Here is a 20,539-nt window from a genome sequence, read left to right as displayed (position 1 = left end):
CCAATTTTTGAGACAAACTTTGACATTTTAAAACAACAACAACAAAACATGATGTGACTAGAGCCTCTTTGTTTTCATTCCTACAGTTTTCAGTGTCCCTTCAAATTTATTACCTCTTATGCTTGTACAGCATTTGTGGGACATGTAAATTCCCACACAGAAATACTTCCTCTTTGTGATTCAGCACAGAGGAAAGGGCAAATTTAGCTGATTTAGCTCATAGCAAATGGATAATAAATCAGTAAGGACTACAGACCACAAATTTTCAAAATGGTTAAGACGCGTGTGAAAAAAGTGATGTTTCTGTTTTCTACTGGATGTCATATATTCGTTGTTTATCATGAATTTGGCTTACATGGACCTATATCCAAATAAGATGCTTAATCAAACGAATTTCTCTGCCATAAAATTTTGGAAGGGATTGAAAAATATTTCAGTATTTTTCCAATTTTACACTGATATCAGGAAGAGAGCTAGAGGTTAATGCTGAGTCTGTTGGAAACTTCATTCTTCATTTCTCTTTAATTCATTTCCTATTATTTTTACTCAGAAGATAATACACATTTTGACAGTCTCTTTTCAATGCATAAGAACAGCTGTACAAATTTAACCAAAGAAATGTTCTTTCCCTATATAAGTGTGTCCTTATGCAAAGAACAGTCAAACTTCAAAGTGATAAGAGAGAGGTTTTCAAACAGCTTGAGTTCTGGAAGTCCTTGTGTTGTTAGCCTCCCCAAATCCCTCTGCTGACAGTTCAGACCACTTGGACTAATCGGTGCAGTAAAAGAAATGTGATGTAATTGTCTATTGCACTTAAATAAATAGAATGCAATTAAAAAATAGGTATGCTGTTTAGTGTGAAAAGGTTGTAACAATGCTGACTCTTCTCTGCTATTAAACTAACTGAACGTATAATGGAAAATTTCTTACCACTGAGTAGGGAGATTATATCACCAAAGCTTGAAAAAATATTATTGAGTGAATTAGAAGCAGTATGAGATTATCTATTCAATGTAGACACAGTGAAGCTATGCTGTTGAGGTCCATTTTTGAATGACTACTGCAATAAATAATTATTTTCAAATAAAGTCCACTTGTTCTGACTGATTATGGTTAATATTATAACAGATACAAAGTTAAAGCATGATAATCAATTGGAATGAGAGAAGAGTGGCAGGAAATCTGTATGTTGCCTAGGATGCTTTGATGTAAAAAAGCTTTTGTCTTAGCTGGGAAAAAACATTTCATCTCCTTGTACATTGCATTGCAGGTGGTGAGATAGCATAAGTACAACATTAAAACTGACCTTGTCTCTGGAGATTCAGATTTGTGTTTAAATCAAAGCTAATGAGGAATAGAGCATGCTTTGCTGAGGAAAAGACTGTACATTTTTTTCTGAGAACATTAGCTCTATTTTTTTAAAGCTCAAGAATTGTTTTTGCATTCAAATACAATCATGGATCCCTATTTTTTGCTTCAAACTCCTGTTTGTAAAAATAAAGTACTAGAAAATAGTTCAGGGGTCTGCGTGCATGTGAAGGGTGAGTCTGTTTTCTGCATTTTAAATATAAACCAGATTTCCTGTTTTTCTGTGGATAGATGGCTGTTAGTCTTGCATTACTAATTTTAGTGGTTTATATAAATAAATATTTACTTCAAAATGCTGCTTTTAAGACACGGTTTATTCAGAGGTTATATAGCTTTTGTGTAACTTCTGTGAAATGGAGGGGTTATGAACATAGTATTTTAGCCTGGCTGCTTTGGAAAGTAAACTTTTTTTTTTTCCCCCCCCCCTCTCCTTGCACCACAGAAGTAATTGGCTAGGATTTTCAGTATTACATCTAGTCTAGGTGTTTTGTCAAAGGTTAAATAGCACTCAGGAGGTCCAAAAGTAATATTTCCATGACTTAGTTTCTTGTATATGATCTATATGAACTATAGTTTGCTTTTTTTTTTTTTTTAGTAGCCTTCATGTTTTGTTAAATGAAATTCTATACCAAAAATGTATGTGTGCCTGCATGCTAGTACCAACGTTGTGTGGTGATCCCATATAAACGTGTTTTGTAATTTTCACATTCATCTCAAATCTCCATGAAGAAGTAAGCTAGACTAGCACAAAACCTTGATTCCTTTGAGAGAGGGAATGTTAATGCCTCTACAAATTAGAACATGCCAGGAGTGGCAAAACAAAATCAATACCTAATTTAAACTCAGTGTAATTCTAGATTTGGTTTATGCTATACCTGGTATAATTAGGTCAATGTAAATAAATTGAACTAATTAGTATGGATTAATACTGAACATATTAAGAGCACCTGATTTCTTCCAGTCATTTTCTTTTCTGTCTAGAAATTTTATTTTGCTGTGTTTAATTTGATTTGATTTTTTGCTTAAATATGATTAAAAAAAAAGTTAAAAATGCTAATTTAGGCAATGGAAAAAATTCCTTTTTGTAAGTATGGGAAAAGGATAAGATATGTGAAATTCAAGGCAACTTAGGAATTTATGATAATCCAGTTAAACATTCTTTCAGTCACAGCATAAATATTCCCCATTAATTTTTACATTACACCTGTAATGCCTGCTGGTGTTACATGTTTATTTCAAAGCTGAATCTCTTTTCAGGATCTTCAGGCAATGGGGAGAACACCAGTGGCTCTCAGTGAATAAATGCTTGGCCATTTATATCCCAGTACAAGCTGAGAGACTTACAGACAGGAATCTCAACTACGTTTGGAATCTGGGTCCCATTTCTGAATTTGTACAGGATTCCTCTCTGACTTCCAACATGCATCTCATTCTCCTTGTGCTTGAAATTCCTTTGGGATCTAGAAATGATAGGGGATTTACCCTTCATAATAAGATGCTGACTTAAATCACCGCTTTAATGTATGGTGTGTGGAGTATCCTTGTAGTCGACTTTGGAATGGTATCCAAACTTTGTTGGACTTGTAGCTGCCACTGCAACATGTCACATGGATAGTGACTCTACACAGCTCATAGCAACTCTGGAATGCGTGATTTCCTTTTTATGAAGGGAAATATTGCATTCATTGAGTGTTGGAGGTGTCTCAGTTGCTCACTAAGAAATGAACATTTGTGTATACAAATGGGAAACTCACGTCCCTGCCAGGTGAGCATTGATTAATAGCACCTGCAAGCAGCTGACAAAAAGGGAGCTGTGCACCAGTCTGTGAGTGAATTATGAGAGAATGGTGCCGCTGCAGAAATGTTGTAACAGGGGACAGGTGGCACTGTGAGGGCATTTTAACAAATGATCCTCCCATACAGTCCTCATAAAAGGCTTGTTGAAGACCTTTAAAAGATGGCCATTGGTCTCAGAAGTCTCTTGAGTTTACAGCACAGATACCTCTTGTTTGGCAGGTGAACCTGTTCCAAGAGATTATTCTGTGCTGACTTTTTTTCTGAATGCAACACGTTGCCTTACAATTGTGACAGGGATTTTTAATTCCCTGCTGTGACAGTGGGGCTTACTGGTGATGGCTTTGTTTTCTCATCAAGCCTTCAATATATTCATTTATTGACACACTGAAGTAACGTATCATCAGGAGGCTTCTCTCTGGGGGTCCCAAAACCAAATTTTGGTGTGGAGATGGTTTTCAAGGCAGCTCACATGAGTTCAGAAACGTGTTTCAAAGAGTTACTTGTTGAGGTACATGGGCAGACTCTAAGTATCCATTTCTTGAGTTTACTTTTAATCAGTTTTGTGCAAACCTCCCTTAGCCTAGTGATGTTTTTTGGGCATAGAGCAACTTTCTTCTAGGGATACAAGAGACTGCAATGAATGCAGCCAGACTGAGATGAGGAAAAACTTGTGAGGAAGGAGTCACTCAGAGGGGAGGAAGGTTAGTCCAATATGCAGTTGGCAAACCCCATGTGAACCTTCTGCTGCTTTGTGATCTGCCAGTGGTATATGGAGTCTCAGTATACCAGTGGTTTTGTTGCAAAATGATGGCACAACTTATTAGTAAAGTAAATAGTCAAAATCAAAATGCCAGCTGCTAATTGCACACAGCAGTGTTACAGTGTTATTGTAGCATTCTGCATGCATGGTTTTTGTTGGAATAGAGCTTCTGTGGTAGTACCAGCGGTATTCCTGAAGCTTTCATAACCTTTCTAGCATAACTATGTGATGGAGGGGAAAAATAAATAATAATAGTAATAGTAATAAAGCATTTAATAAGTACTCGGTATGAAAGGTCTGTTTGCTGTGGGTGTTGCTATCAGTATGACAGTTATATTGGATGCTTGTTTTTATACAGAGTGGTAAATATATATTTTTAGAGGAATTAAGGAACTGATTTTCTACTTTTAATTGTTCAAGAAATTCAATTGTTTTGATTAACTAGAAATTAAAGATAATGTGGTCCCTAGCACTGGAGAACAATGATGGTATTTTTCCATTGTCTTTAAGTGAGATAGAATTTCTCCAAATAGCATGAAAGGACTCATGGAAAAGGGAAATAAAAGGGAAAAAAAGTAATCATTATGATGCAAGAGAGACAAGATGATGTTGTAACCCTTGCACCGTTTTCTGTCATGTTATATCTTGTCTGGAATAAGAATTAGGTTCTAAGAAATGTAGACAAAACAGAATTTTGGATCGAGTCTGTCTTTGCCAGGGGAAAAAGTATTATGAAAAAGCACATACTTTTTCCATAATGTTTAACTGTTTTTCGGAGTTTATGTCGTAGGAAATGCACTTCTTGTGCCTTGTACATTTCCTGAACATGTTTTGCCTGTGTATGATTGTCCTGAAGTAAAGGAAACATACAGTGGTTAATTAGAAAGGAATATATACTAGCCACTTTATTTGAGAACTCAAATGCATTTCTGACTGGGGAAGCACAGCAAAAAAATTGCCCTTTGAGCCCTTGAATGTTCCTCGGTAATATATCACACTGTCAGGTAAAAATAATTACTTTGGATGTACTATGAAATCTGTACATCTGTTGTGTATGACAGTGTTTTCTGTGCATGAATTGTTGCTTGCTTTTTTAGCAGTATCTACTTTGTGCACTAAGACGACATCAGGTAAATACCTTTATGAATTTCTAATTTCATCCAAACTATGTATTTTATCCTGAATTTATGCTAAATAACAGCAGAATTACTTCTAGTATCATGTCCCTTGCTCGTTCGTCTCCACCAACGCCAGCACACACACACACACACACACAAAAAAAAAAAAAAAAAAAAGTGAAAAACAAACTGCAGTCTAAACAGTGAATGAGAAAGTGGAAAAAATTAGGTAAATATTTAGAGGGACTACAAAGGAAGATTTACAGTCCTGTGTGTAAGAGCAACTAAATCCAGTGTAATCTGTTTTTGTCTCTAGGGTAAAGGAAAATAGTTTCACTCTAAGAAAGAGTTATCTGAGACTCACTGAAATTTGATGTCTTGTTGCTCTTTTCATTGTTTGCTTTTTGTTTCACCGCATCAAAGAAAACATATAGGAGGTTGTTCAGTTATTTGCACTAAAATAAAGATGCTGGAATTAGTCCTTGAAGTCACAAATTCCCTACTGGAGAGAGCAAGTGGTTGTTGAAAGTTGTGGCATAATATGAATAGAATACATTGAATACAAGTGTAATTTCTGACTGTTACATGACATGATTTAAGAGACTGGTTTCATGTTCTATTCTGCTAGCCTCCGTGCATGTTACCAGACCCTTCCTTGCTCAGAGATTGTGGAATTGCTCTCCTAATTAAAGGCTACTCCCACGAGTGTGCAGAATTGTGCATGTTTTATGAATATCACAAAAACACTATCACTAACAAGGAATGCTTTTATTATTTCACCAAAAAATAGTACAGCGTTGTAGGAAAACATGATGCTGAATCTGTGTGAGATGAAGCAGAACTTTCATATTTGTATAATGTCTTCTAATGTGTCTGTTTTGATCAAATGTTGCAATTACTTAATCTTGTTGATAATTGATCATGTGGCAAACAAAAATCTAATTTCAGAAATTAATGTGGATCTTGGGATATGCCTCCAAAATGTTATTTACAGACGGTACAGAAAACATTTTTATTTTCTACTTGATTTATCAGAAGGCAGCTTTATTTATTAGGTGTGAGCATTTGTTGTGCCTAAATCTTGCTGCCCAGATATTCCAGCTAAAGGTGTGGTAGAAAATTAGTGCAGCATTTTATGTTTAATGTAACCTGTATTAAAATGAAGGTAGAAGTATTGCAGTCAGCTCTAATATATATAATGACTGGAGAGTGAACTTAAACACCATGGCCACCACCAAGATGATGTAAACCTCTGTTAGCTTAGCAGCTAGGCTGGGCCACTTGCCCTGTATAGTGATTTTTATTTAAAAAGAAAGCCAGATAGAGTAAGGATCTATAAGTTGGAAAGTGTGGATTTATTTTTACTTTTAAATTAGATTAATGCTATACTTGGATTAGAAACCAAGTCTCATTGGTTGGACTGTTGCAGGACTGCTTAAGTTACGGCACTGATTCATGGTTCAGTTTCTCTTTTTATTAAATGGTTTCAGCCATAGTTAATTTAGTTTTTAAAGAGCTTTCAGATCTGTGGCTAAAACACGTCAAAGTGCACAAATGATCAGAAGGTGTAATCTGTCCGGCAGGTACTTGTTGAGGAAGAGCAGATGTTTTTTGAGAACGACAGTGTGTATAGCCTACCCTTTAGAGCAGAATCAGTTAACAGAATTGTGCTTGTTCTCAGGCAAATATCTTTTTTTTCTTATTTTTTTTTTTGTAATTTCAGCATGCTGCTCCCCATATTACTCATATTACTAACGGTAAGGCCTTGCAAGCCAGTGCAAGTGCCATTAAGACAAGCACCATTCCAGTGATCAAGAGACAGAGGCAAAATTGGCTTGATGCTTCAGATGATGGTTTCTTCATAGCTACAGAAGAGACCAGGTAAGAGAAATTAAATTGAAGCAGGGAAAAGCAGGGAATGAGTCTTCACTGCATACATGTTATTGATCCACTATTTGAATAACAGTTTATGTCATTATTATTTGAGGTTGTGTTACAGTGAAGAGCCATGTTACATCAAAACATACAACCCATTTTTCATTCCTTGCATACTAACATTATCAGTATTTCATTAACAAGACTTATCCAGTCAGGGTTACTTTTGTGTGGCAAAGATTAGAACTTTTAAATTATTACTAGTTGTAGTTTGAAAACAATGAAATTTAATATATCTCTGATCATTCAGCAAAATGCATGTGTATCCACAATGGAGGCTACACTTTGAAATATTCAGAACTTGAAAAATACATAGCACACAATAGAGAAATATATAGCAGGCAGCGTTTTTCTGGGATAGAAATTGATTTCCTTTAAAAACAACTAAGATATTTTTCAGTCTATCATTTCCAGATTAATTGGTAAAATTTAATGAATTTTTTGTTTTCCCACAAGAGTTTGATGTCACAGAAGAGTTGCTACTGGAGGCTCCTCTGCTCTTTTCTTCCTTGTTCCCTGATTTAATTCAGACTGGGACAAGACGTTAGTCTTATTTTTGTAAATTCTGTTGTCTGGGCTGGTTATTTAAAAACGCTTAAAAATCTAGCCTAGCTTTAAAGTAAGTTAGGGCAAATAACATCAGACTACTCATTGCTTCTGAGGTTATTTCACAGACCTAGAAAGGCTGGCAGTTGAATAAAAATGTAAATAATAAAATAAGAGTAGGGAAAGAATATATGTAAATACAGAGCTAACAGAGGAAAATGTGCATACTTATTCTAGTTTATGGTAGACACTGCTAGAGTAGTTGAAATATTTGTACATGACAATTTGGTGGCTATTTCAAGATAAATTAAATATGGTACCTTGTTTTTCTTTTGCATGAGGAATTAAACAATTCAGAGATGATGGTAGGAGGATAAGCCTTTAGGCTTCTGATAACTCACTCAGTTATAAAATTGACTATTTTGAGAGTTGTTTGATACAGGCTATGCAAAGAGTTTAGTACCTGACTAATTCCTGGTGATTATGTCACCAACATTGAGACTGGTAGCCTAAGTCACTGGTTTAGAAGTTTTAGCACTTTTTTTCCATTTTTCCCTAGAGAGTTTCCTGTCAAAAGATGAGATGAGCCCTATGCTGACAGTCTCCATCTTTCCCCACTGACCTCAGAGGTAGCCCAGATGACTGGTTTAGATGTTTAAATTCTAGGTGATTTAAGTATGGAGAGGTGAATTCTGCATTTGCAAATACTCATCTGGGAGATAGCCCTGTTTGATCCCAACCTCACAAATCCCCCTCTCCAGCTCCATGGTTGCAGACAGCATTCCCTGGCCAGGGTTGATGTGGGAGATCAGCGCAGAACTTGCGTTGTCTTCACCTTGACACCAATGGCGGTGGGTAAGCAGGGGCTTAGTCCTCAGGACTCTGTGTCTGCTGCTCTTCAAATCACTAAAAAAAATGTGAAGAGTAACATCTGAAATACACTTGTATGGGGACCACAGGACACTCCTTCAAAAAAAAAAAAAGCATCACTTTGGCTGATGCTGAAGAAGTGAAGGAGGGAGTGCTCAAGGACTTGCATTGGTTACTAATTGGAGGTAATTGTAGTTAAGGAGTGAGCTGCCCCTTTACAGCTTTTCTCAGTCTGACAAAAGCTAATGCTGTATGTTCAGCAGAAGTACATAGACATGTATCTTCCTTCTGTGATAGAAACACACAGAGTAATAGTTCCTCATTCACATTAATCTTCAAAAGTGCAACTAATGTGAGACAGCAGCTTTTTATCCTTTGAAACTACATTTCTGTTCCTTCTCTCTCATAGATTCTCTCTCCCCCCCTTTCCCGCCCCTCCCTTTTTCCTTTCCCATGCCATCTCAATTGGTTCCTTTCCTACATCAGGAATGTTTCCACCTTTCTAACTTCATTCCTTTGATCCCTTGATTCCCTCCACCTGTATTCCAAGATTATTCGGAAGGGGTGGTGTAGCTTGTTCTCCTCAGCTCTCACTTGCCTCTAGTCCTTACAGCTCAAAGCAGAAAGCCCTGCCTGATCCCACTGCTCAAGTGTGCAGATGCTCAAGACAGCTATTAAATATTCCACTCCTTGAGGGAAGAAGGGAGAAGAGGGAATAGGCATTAGTCCCTGCCAGTTAACCTGTTTTGTACTAGGAGTTCACAGAGATGAGCATGACTGTGACACAGTTCAGTGTAACATGATTACAATGGGAAGAGATATTTTATCTAGGGAGGAGATGATTGTGAAAAAACAGGATATAATTTATCTGGTCCTGCCACAGAATGAAAAAATAAATAAATAAAAATCAGTTGCCAGTTTGCAGCTATTAGATATTTAAATATTTGCTGAACACTCGGCTCAGAAATAATCATCTCATTTTAGTCAAAGTAACAACTCGTTCTTTAAGGCGTGTTTTCATACTGTGCTGCATCAGGGTCCGGTCTGTTTTAGTGTGTGTATTCATTAAAAATACATGTAAAAAAAAAAGCATATTTTCTTTTTGCAGGATGTAATTAGTATCTTTTTTTCAATATTATACTTGGATTGCAATAGTACATAGCAGTTTTCATTTCTCTGTTCTAAAACATTTTTACTTATGCAGTGAACTAAGGTTTAAGATGCATATTTCTATAAAACCTTATGTGGGGAGTCCAGAGGGTAAATTTCCTCAGACTTTTAGCTAAAAAAAATTATGATGATATATTTGGTTGTTATCTGAGGGAAAAAAAGTATTATTATTACTGCTAAACTAAATGAGGTAAGGTAAAGTAAATATCTGTAGTTTCATTTTAAATGATATTTTAAATAAATGATTATCATTCTTGCCCACTCTGAATTTAAGCCCCAAATATTTTAATGTAAATTTAAATATTGTATATTGAATTGCTCACATATTCAGGTATTTGTAGTAATGGATGAGTAGGGATCTAAGTATTCAGAGAACAGAAAAGAATTATAGAAATTTGTCTAAAATGTCCAAGGTAATCCCTGGAATTACCTTGGAATTTTAAGACCAAGCCCTGAATGCTTATCAGCATGCTCAGTGAATCTTCCCAATAAGTGTGTGTGTGTATATATATAATGTATATATGGCCCCAGTTTTACAATTTCATCTATGGTGACAGCCTGCATTTACCATTCAGAAGCCTTCCTGATGCCTGTGTGAGTCCAACTCGCTTGGGATTTCAACATCTGTATTCAGTCACAGAATCAAAGCACAGGGATTAATCTAGGCAGAAAATCAAGTGATAGTTCAAGAGCACTTAACTTGATATTACATCATGATTTTATGTTGAGCTTTACTGAATTTCATATTTATTCGTACAATTGCTGAATGAAGAAGGAATTCTCATTCGCTACTGTGAAATAAGTTGGTCAAGATTTTTTCTGAAGTGTAAATCTGTTTACACTGAAAAATCACTCTTTAAAGAGCCTTACATTTATCACTACTCACCAAGGGAGTCTCCTTACTTCTTTTTAATATACTTAGATATTAGCTGCTGGAATTGTCCTACCACTATGTGTATACTTTAGGATCATCCAAAAGTCTCATAATTATATAAGAGTTTTATTCTAGACATTGTACTAAATCACTGTTGCTGTAAGAGGAAGCTTTTTGTGTTTTATTCCCATTTTGATGACTAGCTGTAATGTAGATTCTGTTGGAGGCTCTGTTAGAGGTTAATGCAGAAAATGATTTCATTGCATGAAATGAAATTCTTTGTACTGAATTACCATTCTGGGACTTACATAATTATTGAAAAAAATAGGACAATACTTACTATGGTCTCCAGAAGTTTAATAAAAATGAAATATATCAGCTTAATATCTCTTGAGTTATATAAAACATTATTAGAATCTATGAATAAAACTAGTAATGTAAATAGCTGTTGGATGTGTCAAGGAAAGTGCATTTGTTGATTAAAACTTTTCTTGCCGTTCTAGGCATGCAGTGTGCATACAGTTCCTATACACACGCCCTATTGATAACAGAACACATGTGCATGCTGATGATCATATTAGTATAGGGACAGATAAAACATTGTGTGGAAAATGATTTTTTTTCAGCATTTGCATTATAAGAAATGTCTGGAAATGTTTGGCTGAATGGGTTATAGCAGCAAATTCCATATGCTTTCCCTTCATGGGCCAAAAAGCATATTTGCATATAGAACTGCATTTGAATGACTCGATGCTTGTTTCCTTTCAGTGCTGAAGCAGTTAGAAACCTTCTCACGGTAAGTGCAACTCCATTGGGAATGAGTTAACTGCAACTGCTAAAATTAGAACGTGATCTTTAGCTGTTACCAGCAGACATTGCTTCCTTTTTGCTGATAAAATGATTTGAGAGGCATCCCTGTGGCAGCATTATATAGGCAATTTTCATATTCTTCACATCATGTTCTTTCTCCAAAACAAAAAGCTTCCTGTGATTTGTTGAGGTACTATGTAAGGATATCACAGTGGCTGTGATAATTACCTGTTACCACTCATTTTTATTTATGCATGTCTCATAGCACACACAAAAAGCTTAAAAATAAAGTTGCATGTTGAGAAAGAAGAGAATGTGATGCTCACAAACTAAATTCAGCAAAATGTTGTGTCTTGCCTTTGCCATCAGTGGTCTGATTCTCTTGCAGAAGTCGGGGAAACTAATTCTGGTGCTCCCAGCCCCTCGTGGCTCTGTGCATACTGCTAGCACTCATCACATTGTAGCTGTATCAGTCAGTGTAAACCCTAAATTCAGGTGAACCCAAATTTTGTTATAAGTGTCACCCATATTCGAAGTTGTTAATGACCTGCCATTGTCTCTTCTCCCTCCAATATAGGTTTTAATGATGAGGCTGGGCTCTGTGTTTGAGTTAACACTTTTAGCATGTTTCTGTGAGAAAAGGGAAAATTGGAGGAGTGTCTTGTGCCTTGGGTCTGTGTTACAGAGGATCGGTGCAGGTCTAGATCAGGATTCCAGTGTTAACTACTCTGTTCCTTCTTCCTCTTCACACGTGCAATTTTGCATCACAGAAATGCCCATAGGCATGTTTATTCTTTTTATTTTTTAATTAAAAAAAAACACAACTGTGCACAAAAAATTGTTCAATTAAAAAATATTTTTAATGTACATTGGCCTCTGCTTTTCATAGAGATGAAGCAAATTAATTCGACTTAGGATCCCAGTCTTGAACTTCACTGTAGTTGGATCCAGGGTATAGTGTATTTTCATTTCTTACCTGCGTGGAACTGTGGCCATGAGACCCCTATCCTGTACCTGACTGCATGGAGACACTTCGCTGCACCCTTGGAGAAGCAGCTGCAAGTCTGAGAATGCTCTGCACCAGCTGCTACCCTCCAATCAAAAAAATAATCAGCCTCTAAGTTCTGGTTCCTTTACTTCTGCTGTATTCTATCACTGTCATACATCTTGAAAAGCAGGGATTATAGAATTAGAATATAGCCTTTAGGATTATATCTAATCCTTATTGATAGGATTGCAAATATCTCATTGATTGGCTGCATCTGAGTGCAGGTGAGCTTACCATCATTTCCTGTCACTGTGACAGTACTACAGATGGGGAATCTGCGGAGGAACTGTCCTTGCTCCAAGTAGTGGTCCTACTTGACTAGCTGCTGTTCAAAGTTACGCTTTGTTACTTTCATCAGAGTAAAAATCTCAAGTCTAACTTTTTCAGTGAACTGCTATTTTGATCTTATTTAGTGAGGACTATTCATGACTCATTTATTGTTCAACCTTATAAATCATAATTCTCCCTCAAGCTCTAGCTGAGGTGCTTTGGCAGAATCACAGCCAGTGATATAGAAATTAGTTCATAATCGCTTGCCCTTTGTTTCTTATTGAGCAGTTTTCACGGACCTACAGACGTTTTCTTTCACTATGCAGCTACATGTTCTTTTCCTCTGGCTCCTTTTATGATACCAACTAAGTCAAAATAACATTATTATAATTGTACTAAAGTTTATTTGTTTTTAAAAACAGAATCATTAAATGAAACTAAAATCAACCTCACTTGAAGAATATGCAGATTTCTTTTTAATATTCAAAAGGAATAATACATGGAAAACAAAACCAAAAGTGCAGTGTTTCACCTACTTTCTGATTTAAGGATTAGTTCACTGTAAGTTATGCCATTACTTATTGCTGGTAGGTTTGAAGAGCATATGTTAAGAATTCTGCTTCGTCAGCCATCAGAACAAATAAAATACAATAATATTGGTTTGGAGCTTTGCATTAATCTGACATTTTAAAATGAGTATTTCAATGACGTTGTAGTAAGTTACTCACCCTGTTTAAAGCTACATGGGAAGAGGAAGATGTTGGAGTGCTTACCTAGGACTTGGGAAAATACAATTCAGTTCCCTGCTCCCTCACAGACTTCCCTGAGAACCTCAAGTCTGTATCTCCAAGTCTTTGTATGACTAACTCCTACCAGAATTCATAAATACTTTGATGAAGATTGGGGGGTAATTCTCTGCATATTCTCTGTTCTCCAGCAGATGAATTGTACTTTATTCTTTCAGGGAGCTGTTGTATGCAGAGCTGGTCAGAAGCCTTATGGGGAATCTCCTTTCAAAGAACACTTTACCTTTGTGGGTAACAAAATCTCTCAGAAATGCCATCTGCAGGAGTCCAGTAGCTGCTGACTGAAACCGGGTGATTTATTAGTTTCAGAGGTATCTCCACTGATTAGCAGGTGAAAATTAATTAGTCCACAGCCTCAGTGATGACAGCAGGGAGACAGGGGCTGTGAGCAGATGGTTGTAAATGACCTAGTTACTGCTGCCTGAAAAGTCACACAGTTGGATCTTGTAAACTGATCTTTTGGGATTCTACCCTGTTGTGAGCAGAAATTCACATATGCAGCCTCTCTATGGTGGCTTAGATACCGAAGTATACTTTGCAATTTCATTTTAGATAGGAGCTTGAATGTGGTTAATTCACATGACTCAGCTAAAGAGCAGTGACACATTTACAGGTGTTATTTAACCACTAGCACTCATCTCTGCTCTCTTTGACAAAAGTAATTTCACATTCAGACAGAAGCTACAGAAGTAGCCAGAGCATTTTGTATTTGAGAGGGGAAATATAATTTCCAAAACGAGATTTTTTGCAAAATTTTATTTCTGTAGGAAACTTTTTTTTTTTTTTTTTTTAAAAAAAAGGAACTGAAATTAAATACATGGATTATAAGTGTATCAAGGATTGTCTTAAACACAGCTGTTGGTGGAGAAACTGCTGTAAAATTACTTAACTTTTCCAGAAACCTCATTCACTTTGTAAGACCTTCCAGACCCTGTTCAGCAAAGCCCTTAAATGTGTAAGGCTCCCACTGAGTGCAGCCAGGCAGCTCAAGTATATCAGATAGCAACACACCTTATAAGTCAGATGTTAAATTGGGCTGTCATGCAATTCTTTTAACCTGTATTCTTACAGTTCTTGACAAACTTTGAGTTCCCTGCAGTCTGGTTGGCCATTTCTAAAGATTTCCCTTCAGAAGCTGTCTTTTGTGTTTGTGCAGAGGATTTGATGTAGCTGAACACAATCCTCTTTACAGGATGTTTTAACTTAAGGTCTTAGGGCTTATTTTTTGTTAGCTTGCTGCTCAGCTTTTTCCTAAATCCACATCCCCAGTGGGAATGTGTCACCTTATAATACCTGGTCTTCTGTTGTGGGAATTAATATCAATTTGTTTTTAAACGAGAAAAAAAAAATCTATAAAGAAACATCTTTGGATGTGAACCCAGTTTCCCTTTTAAAGGGACATTAATAAAGCCTTGGGAAACATATAAAGTAATGATGAAAATGCTAACTTGTTAGACCAGGATAGTCTTCTGCATATTTAATATCAAAGAAAAGATAAAGACAAGATTAATTATGCAGATGTTACCTATAGCAATGCTAGAATAACACCAGAGTTCAGAAGTAAAATTAGCTTTCTCTCACCATTCCTAATCCTAAACCACAGTTTATTGCATTAGATCTCAGCTATTGATGACTGTAATCCTCAAAAACTGCAAAATACCAATTTTCAAAAAGTCTTTTTTTTTTTTTAATGATTTCTCTGCAGTGTTAGCAATGGTATTTAGTAGAAGCTGGATGCAAGGTTAAGGATTATTTTATTTGAAGGCAGAGCAATAGATAGCAATAATGTGCATTTAGATACAGAAATTAGATTTGATGAACATAGTGTTGTTATGTGTTACAGGTAAATATCAAAGATGATTGTAAAACTCTGTTGTGGTGAATATTTTGGAAATATGTCAGTGAACCGCAGAGTCTTAAAATTCCCACAGAACTGACCACTACCTTTCATTTACAAGTTGCTCTGTATTGGTTTCTTAGTTTAGAATTACAGATAGAGGATTTATTTCTAAGTTATATATATATGTGTGTGTGTGAGTCTATATTTTAGTGCATGCATTTAATTTTACAATTAATAATAATCAACAATATTTAATAACAATTTATAAATATTTAATAACAAATATTGTTATTTTTCTCCGATAGGTTTTTAACACATGCAGATCTTTTAAATGAATGACCCTACAGCATTAATGCAAATAAGGCTGGGGGGCTGGGAGAAAAGAAAACAACAAAAAAAAAAGTTCTCTTTTTGTGAAAAGCTTTCATAAGTAGCTGCATAGGGATTATCAATGTAGAATACTGAAGAAAACATAATAATAGTGACTGTGAAAGCCAATCACAGAGATAAGTCACTTCTTGTCAAACATTTAAGGAGACTTGGCTGGTTTCATTACTTGTGCTATGGATAAGGGTTAAAAATATTTACCTGACCAAACACAATAGACCTGTTGTGCAAGTGATAAAAGCTCAGATCTGTGCATCACAATTCCTGTTGCCTCTGTTACATGACATGAGACACCAGACAAAGCATTTAACCTCTGAACCTCCTTCTTCTTGTCTGTGAACTTGAGTAATATGAACGAACGCCTACTCTCAAGGATGCTCTACAGTTTTTAATTAACCAGACCAGCAAGCACAGTAAGATACTGACAGGAAAAGTGCTGGCCATGACTGAAGAGCAGGATGAAATTTTCTTGCCCTAGTCAGAAAATGAACTAGAGTGAACCCTTGATAATATGAATGTTAAATAAAAATTCTGATCTGAAATGAAGATTACCTTAGAAATTAGCATGTCAAATAATTTTGTGGCAAAGCTTTCCTCTATTGGTGCCACAGTACAGATTTCTAATCTGTATTTTACATAGGAGCTTCTGTGTGTAGAGTACATACTGATCACACAAGAGATTGTTGCTGTGACGCAGGGCCCTAGGGGGACACTTCTGTGAAGGAAATTTTTCTCTCCAACTCTTTCTGGTAAGAATTATTAATTTTGATTTTCAGCCCTTGCTTAATAGCAAATAGCCAGAGTGCCAAGAAGCTCATCCAAATACACTCTATCAGTATATATATTATTCCAGGAAAAGTATCTGCATTATTGATAACATATTGATAAAATATTGTCATTTTTTATCAGCCTCAAATAATATTATAATATTGTAAACATAGTATTCAGGCCAAAAACCTTAGATGAAGTAATCAAACACAGTAAGAAAGGAAACAAAAAGGCTCATAAAAAGCCATTAAAAAAGTTTTGTATTGAAAAAGTTCTAATAAATACTAAAGTGTTTATGATGGGGTGATTAAAGTGTATCAAAACTGGAAAAGACAACAAAAATATAAGATCTTTTTTTTCCTATGAAGCATATCATAGACAAATATTTTTCATATTCTTCAATTTCTTTCTTCATCATATTATTATTATTTTTTAAAGCAAACTATTAAACTGTGATCTTCCTCAAAATTCCTTTGGGAATGACCTGCCAGACCCTCTGTCACCAAGGCATTTGGCCAGCATATGCCTAATTTAAGAGACATACCATCCAAGAAGTCAAATGTAATCATATAATTGAAACCAGCCAAAAAGTCTTTCTGAATCTATATCAAGATTCTGAGACTAGTCAGGTAAGGTCATCTGGGATTTATACGTATTTAGTAGAAGATATTTTTGAAAATGTTCAAAGTGGCATTTAATGTCGCTAGGGAAATGGCACTTGATGTTTGTAGCCCAAGGGCAGAAATCAGAAGCTGTATGTTCCAAACCCTTCTTAGAGGTAAAAAAATATATATAAATAAATTAAAAAAATAAAAAAAAAAATTGTCTTCTGGAATTGTGAATTACTATGCAAGACATTTGGGAAGTAGTTGAAAGCCTACATATTGATAAATTTGCAGTGGTCTTGTGTATATGTTCATGGGGAGGAGAGGTTAAGCAACCCTTTCTTTAATAGAGCAGGATTCATGTCTTAAACGATCTGAAGTCAATGGTAGCTAAGGAGAGGCTAAATAATTTCAGATAAAGTTCAAAGCAGCTGTCCCATAGCTCAGGTTACCTGTCTGTTGAAGCCTGAGCCATTGTTCTGTTTTAAAGTGTATGAATAATTTACTTTTTATCCATTCCATTGAGCTACCTTTGCTAGATCTTATCAGTTCTTATCCCCTCTACCAAGCTGGATGCTGTTGTTGAATGCTATGAATCCTAGGTAGGCCTTTTTCCCTTTAAGGGAAAAATTCTCTGAGGAACATATGGCTCTATGCATGCTTTTCTGATAGGCACTGCTATTTGGTGTGCAATGGGAGATGTCACTGCTGAGTTAGCAAAACTGCTCCCAAGAACCAGGGCAAGTCCATCCATTAATTAATCCAGCTGGTTAATCCATGTTGAGATCTGTGGTGTCTATCATTCCTACCATGCTGTATTCCTACCAATGTTGTATTTAACTGTGCCTACTAGAAATCAGAGGGGGTGGGAAGTAGTTCAGTGGAGTTGGTGCTGCCAGGTTTGGCAAAAAGTGATCGAGTTGGTGTTGCACTGAAACCGATGTGCAATCATTTTTGCCCTAGCTGTCTGCAATAAGTAAATTTAGTCTCTTGGTGGTAAATACTAAGCTCACAGATGAACTGTGAGAATAAGTCTATTGCTGATTGTTAAGATTTAGTCATCATGTGATGACTGATGTATGACAGGGTCTATTTATAGTGCTTCTTAGGGGTTAAAAGATAAGTTTTTCTCAGTTCCAGCTTTCATCTGAAAAAAAAACAACAGTAATGCTGAAAATAATACTGTTCACTTCTTTAATTTATTCTCTCTGAGAATCCTTAGATATCTTACAGTATTAATGAAATATACTGTTTCCAGATAAAATGAAAGCATGGAAAAACCTGATGGATGAGATGATTTTTCCAAAAGCCATCCCAGTTGTTTGCAGTAAAACCAATATTAGTAATTTCTGGAATAGGTGAGGTCCCTGTTGTTCTAGGCACTCTATAAATGAACACAAAGTGAAGGTTTCTGCTTCAAAGGAAATTTATCTGAGTAAATTTTAAACCAACAGCAAGAAAGAGACAGAGAAGTGGATTATGCCATGCCACAGTGCAGGCATGACATGATCATAGGAGTCTGTGCTTTAAACACTTGACCTGGGTTTTTCCTCCCAGTAAAGAAAATGCTCTAGAACATTTATTACTTTTTATATTCATAGTAGCTATAAGCTGTTGCTCTGAAACACAAAATGCCAGAGAAGCCTTCAATGTAGTATGGTGTTTGAAAATATTATATTAAGCTGCTCAAGAAGATCTGACACCATGATGTTTAACTGGTGTGTCTGTAAATTAATGTTCACAGAGGACAGTTTTCCTCTAAATATTCATGCCAAATTGGAAGATAACCAACAGCAAAGGAATATGTGTCATTGCTAGGAGGAGAAAAATAAGGGAAGTTATTACAACACTTAAATGATGTTGGAGTGTCTACAGCAGCATCTCTTTAATCTTATAAAGATCGTACCACTCTCTGCCATCTATATTAGTTTTATAATGTAACTAAGTGGCTTATGGCAAATGCTCTCCAGTAGCCTGATACTTATTAAAACACTTCTGATTTGTTTTGTAAATGAGCATTTCAAAAAGGAGTTTATTTTTAAAAAGCATATCAGCATCAACCCACTTGTGCCTTCAAAGTACATTCCTCCTTATTTCTGTAATTTTAAGGTTAGATCAAAACTTTAATGGAATATAGGTAAGCTTTTCCGTAAAGTGCTGAGGGGAAAGAAACAAAAAGTCTAAATCAGCAAGCCAAATAGGTAAATAAAATGCAGCATTCACACTTCTCATTTTCACCCAGGTAGAAATGAAGGAAGTAAAGTGAGTTAGTCATTCTGGAATATGTCAGGTTTCAAAGGATCTGTGCCTACAGGTTCATCCCAGTTAAATTCTCTTTTAGCAGACTCAGCATTGCTCATGTTTTTGCCTTTCACTTTATTTAAAAGCCTGTTGAAATTAATGGAAAGACTATCAGACTCCAAAGATAGTACCCCACTTGTAATTTAATCCACTGAGTAATTATAGTGTACCTCTGGATAAAACAAACCCTCAGAGAAATTACAATTAAGTGTAATACCCCTCAAGGAGTCATGATTACTTTGAAAATAATTGTGCTTTGCTCACTTTCAAAACAAGGTTTGTCATCTGCTAAAGTTTCAGCAGACCTTTACACACAATTGTCTCTCAGTAAAATCTTCTGCCATAACTTTATTTTGTATTCCTTCTTAAATAATGTTGGTATAGCCAAATAGAACAAAGTTGCTTCAGTCACCACAACTCAATGCAATGTCGAGGAGGCAGTACTGATACACAGCAGCTTATATATATAGAAGCAGTAACAGACAGATATGCCTGTTATTAACAGAGCTACAGCAAGTAATGTCTTTAACTCACATTAGAAAAAGCTTGAAAAATACATTCTAGAGTAACATTGACTGAAGGTCACTTTATTTTATTCAAGTTTTAAAAACGCTTCTATTTCAATGCATGGCATTTAAACGAAGAACTTTGAGTGAGCTTCTACAAATCAGAAATGTTGTTAGCAGCAATTCTATTGCTCAGAAATCTGGACATCACAACAGGTTATATAGGATTGTGCTTAACTTCAGCAGATGGTTAGTTGCATAGAATTCACTGAATTCCTAAGAAAGGCTTAGTTCTTTGATTGATTTATTTATTTTTTAATGTCTGGTTACATTTAAGCATGGCATAAGTGTCCTATTCAGCCTAACTATTCTTTCTACCCAGTATGTTACAGTCCTTGCATAAAACTTGAAAAGATAAAATACATCTTAACAGTATGTAGTCCTTATGTACATTTCCATATTTCTCTGAATAGCTGCTAGAAGTCTTATTTACTTTTATCTGCAGTTACTGTCATGCAGACATAAAGAATTTGCCATCTTCCCACATTGGCAGCAATGCATCACGTTTGACATAAAAATGAGCATAGTGAGCATTATATACCAATCACCTATTTGAAGGTTTGATTTACTTTCCAACCTTTGGTCTCAGGAGGACTAGAAATACAATGCAAAGGCTTTAAAATATTTTTAAATTAGCATTTCAAATGAAGTCTTTAATTCATCATGCTTCAAGCACTCGTGCAAGAATCAAAAGAAAGAG

General features: G+C 35.8%; 1 protein-coding gene across 8 annotated transcripts in view; it reads left to right on the top strand.

Moving 5' to 3' along the window:
• MTA3 (metastasis associated 1 family member 3) overlaps positions 1–20,539 on the top strand; it is a 175,679-nt gene that overhangs the window by 110,982 nt on the left and 44,158 nt on the right. For 3 of the 8 annotated variants that reach the window (XM_084512657.1, XM_084512653.1, XM_084512656.1), the window contains exons 18-20: positions 6,767–6,924; positions 11,207–11,234; positions 13,531–13,668. The exons of 1 other annotated variant lie outside the window; for it this stretch is intronic. In XM_084512657.1, coding sequence (XP_084368783.1) covers positions 6,767–6,924; positions 11,207–11,234; positions 13,531–13,653 — 309 coding nt within the window. In that variant the 3' untranslated portion in view covers positions 13,654–13,668. Of the gene's footprint in view, positions 1–6,766; positions 6,925–11,206; positions 11,235–13,530; positions 13,669–20,539 lie in introns of those variants that run through there. 4 more of the 8 variants (XM_084512660.1, XM_084512659.1, XM_084512655.1 and 1 more) reach the window with 3 other exon arrangements.

This window comes from Aythya ferina, assembly GCF_964211825.1.
Source record: "Aythya ferina genome assembly, chromosome: 3".
Classification (NCBI taxonomy): Eukaryota; Metazoa; Chordata; class Aves; order Anseriformes; family Anatidae; genus Aythya; species Aythya ferina.
The sequence above is the reverse complement of the archived record's forward strand: the minus strand, read 5'-3'. Positions and strand labels throughout refer to the sequence as shown.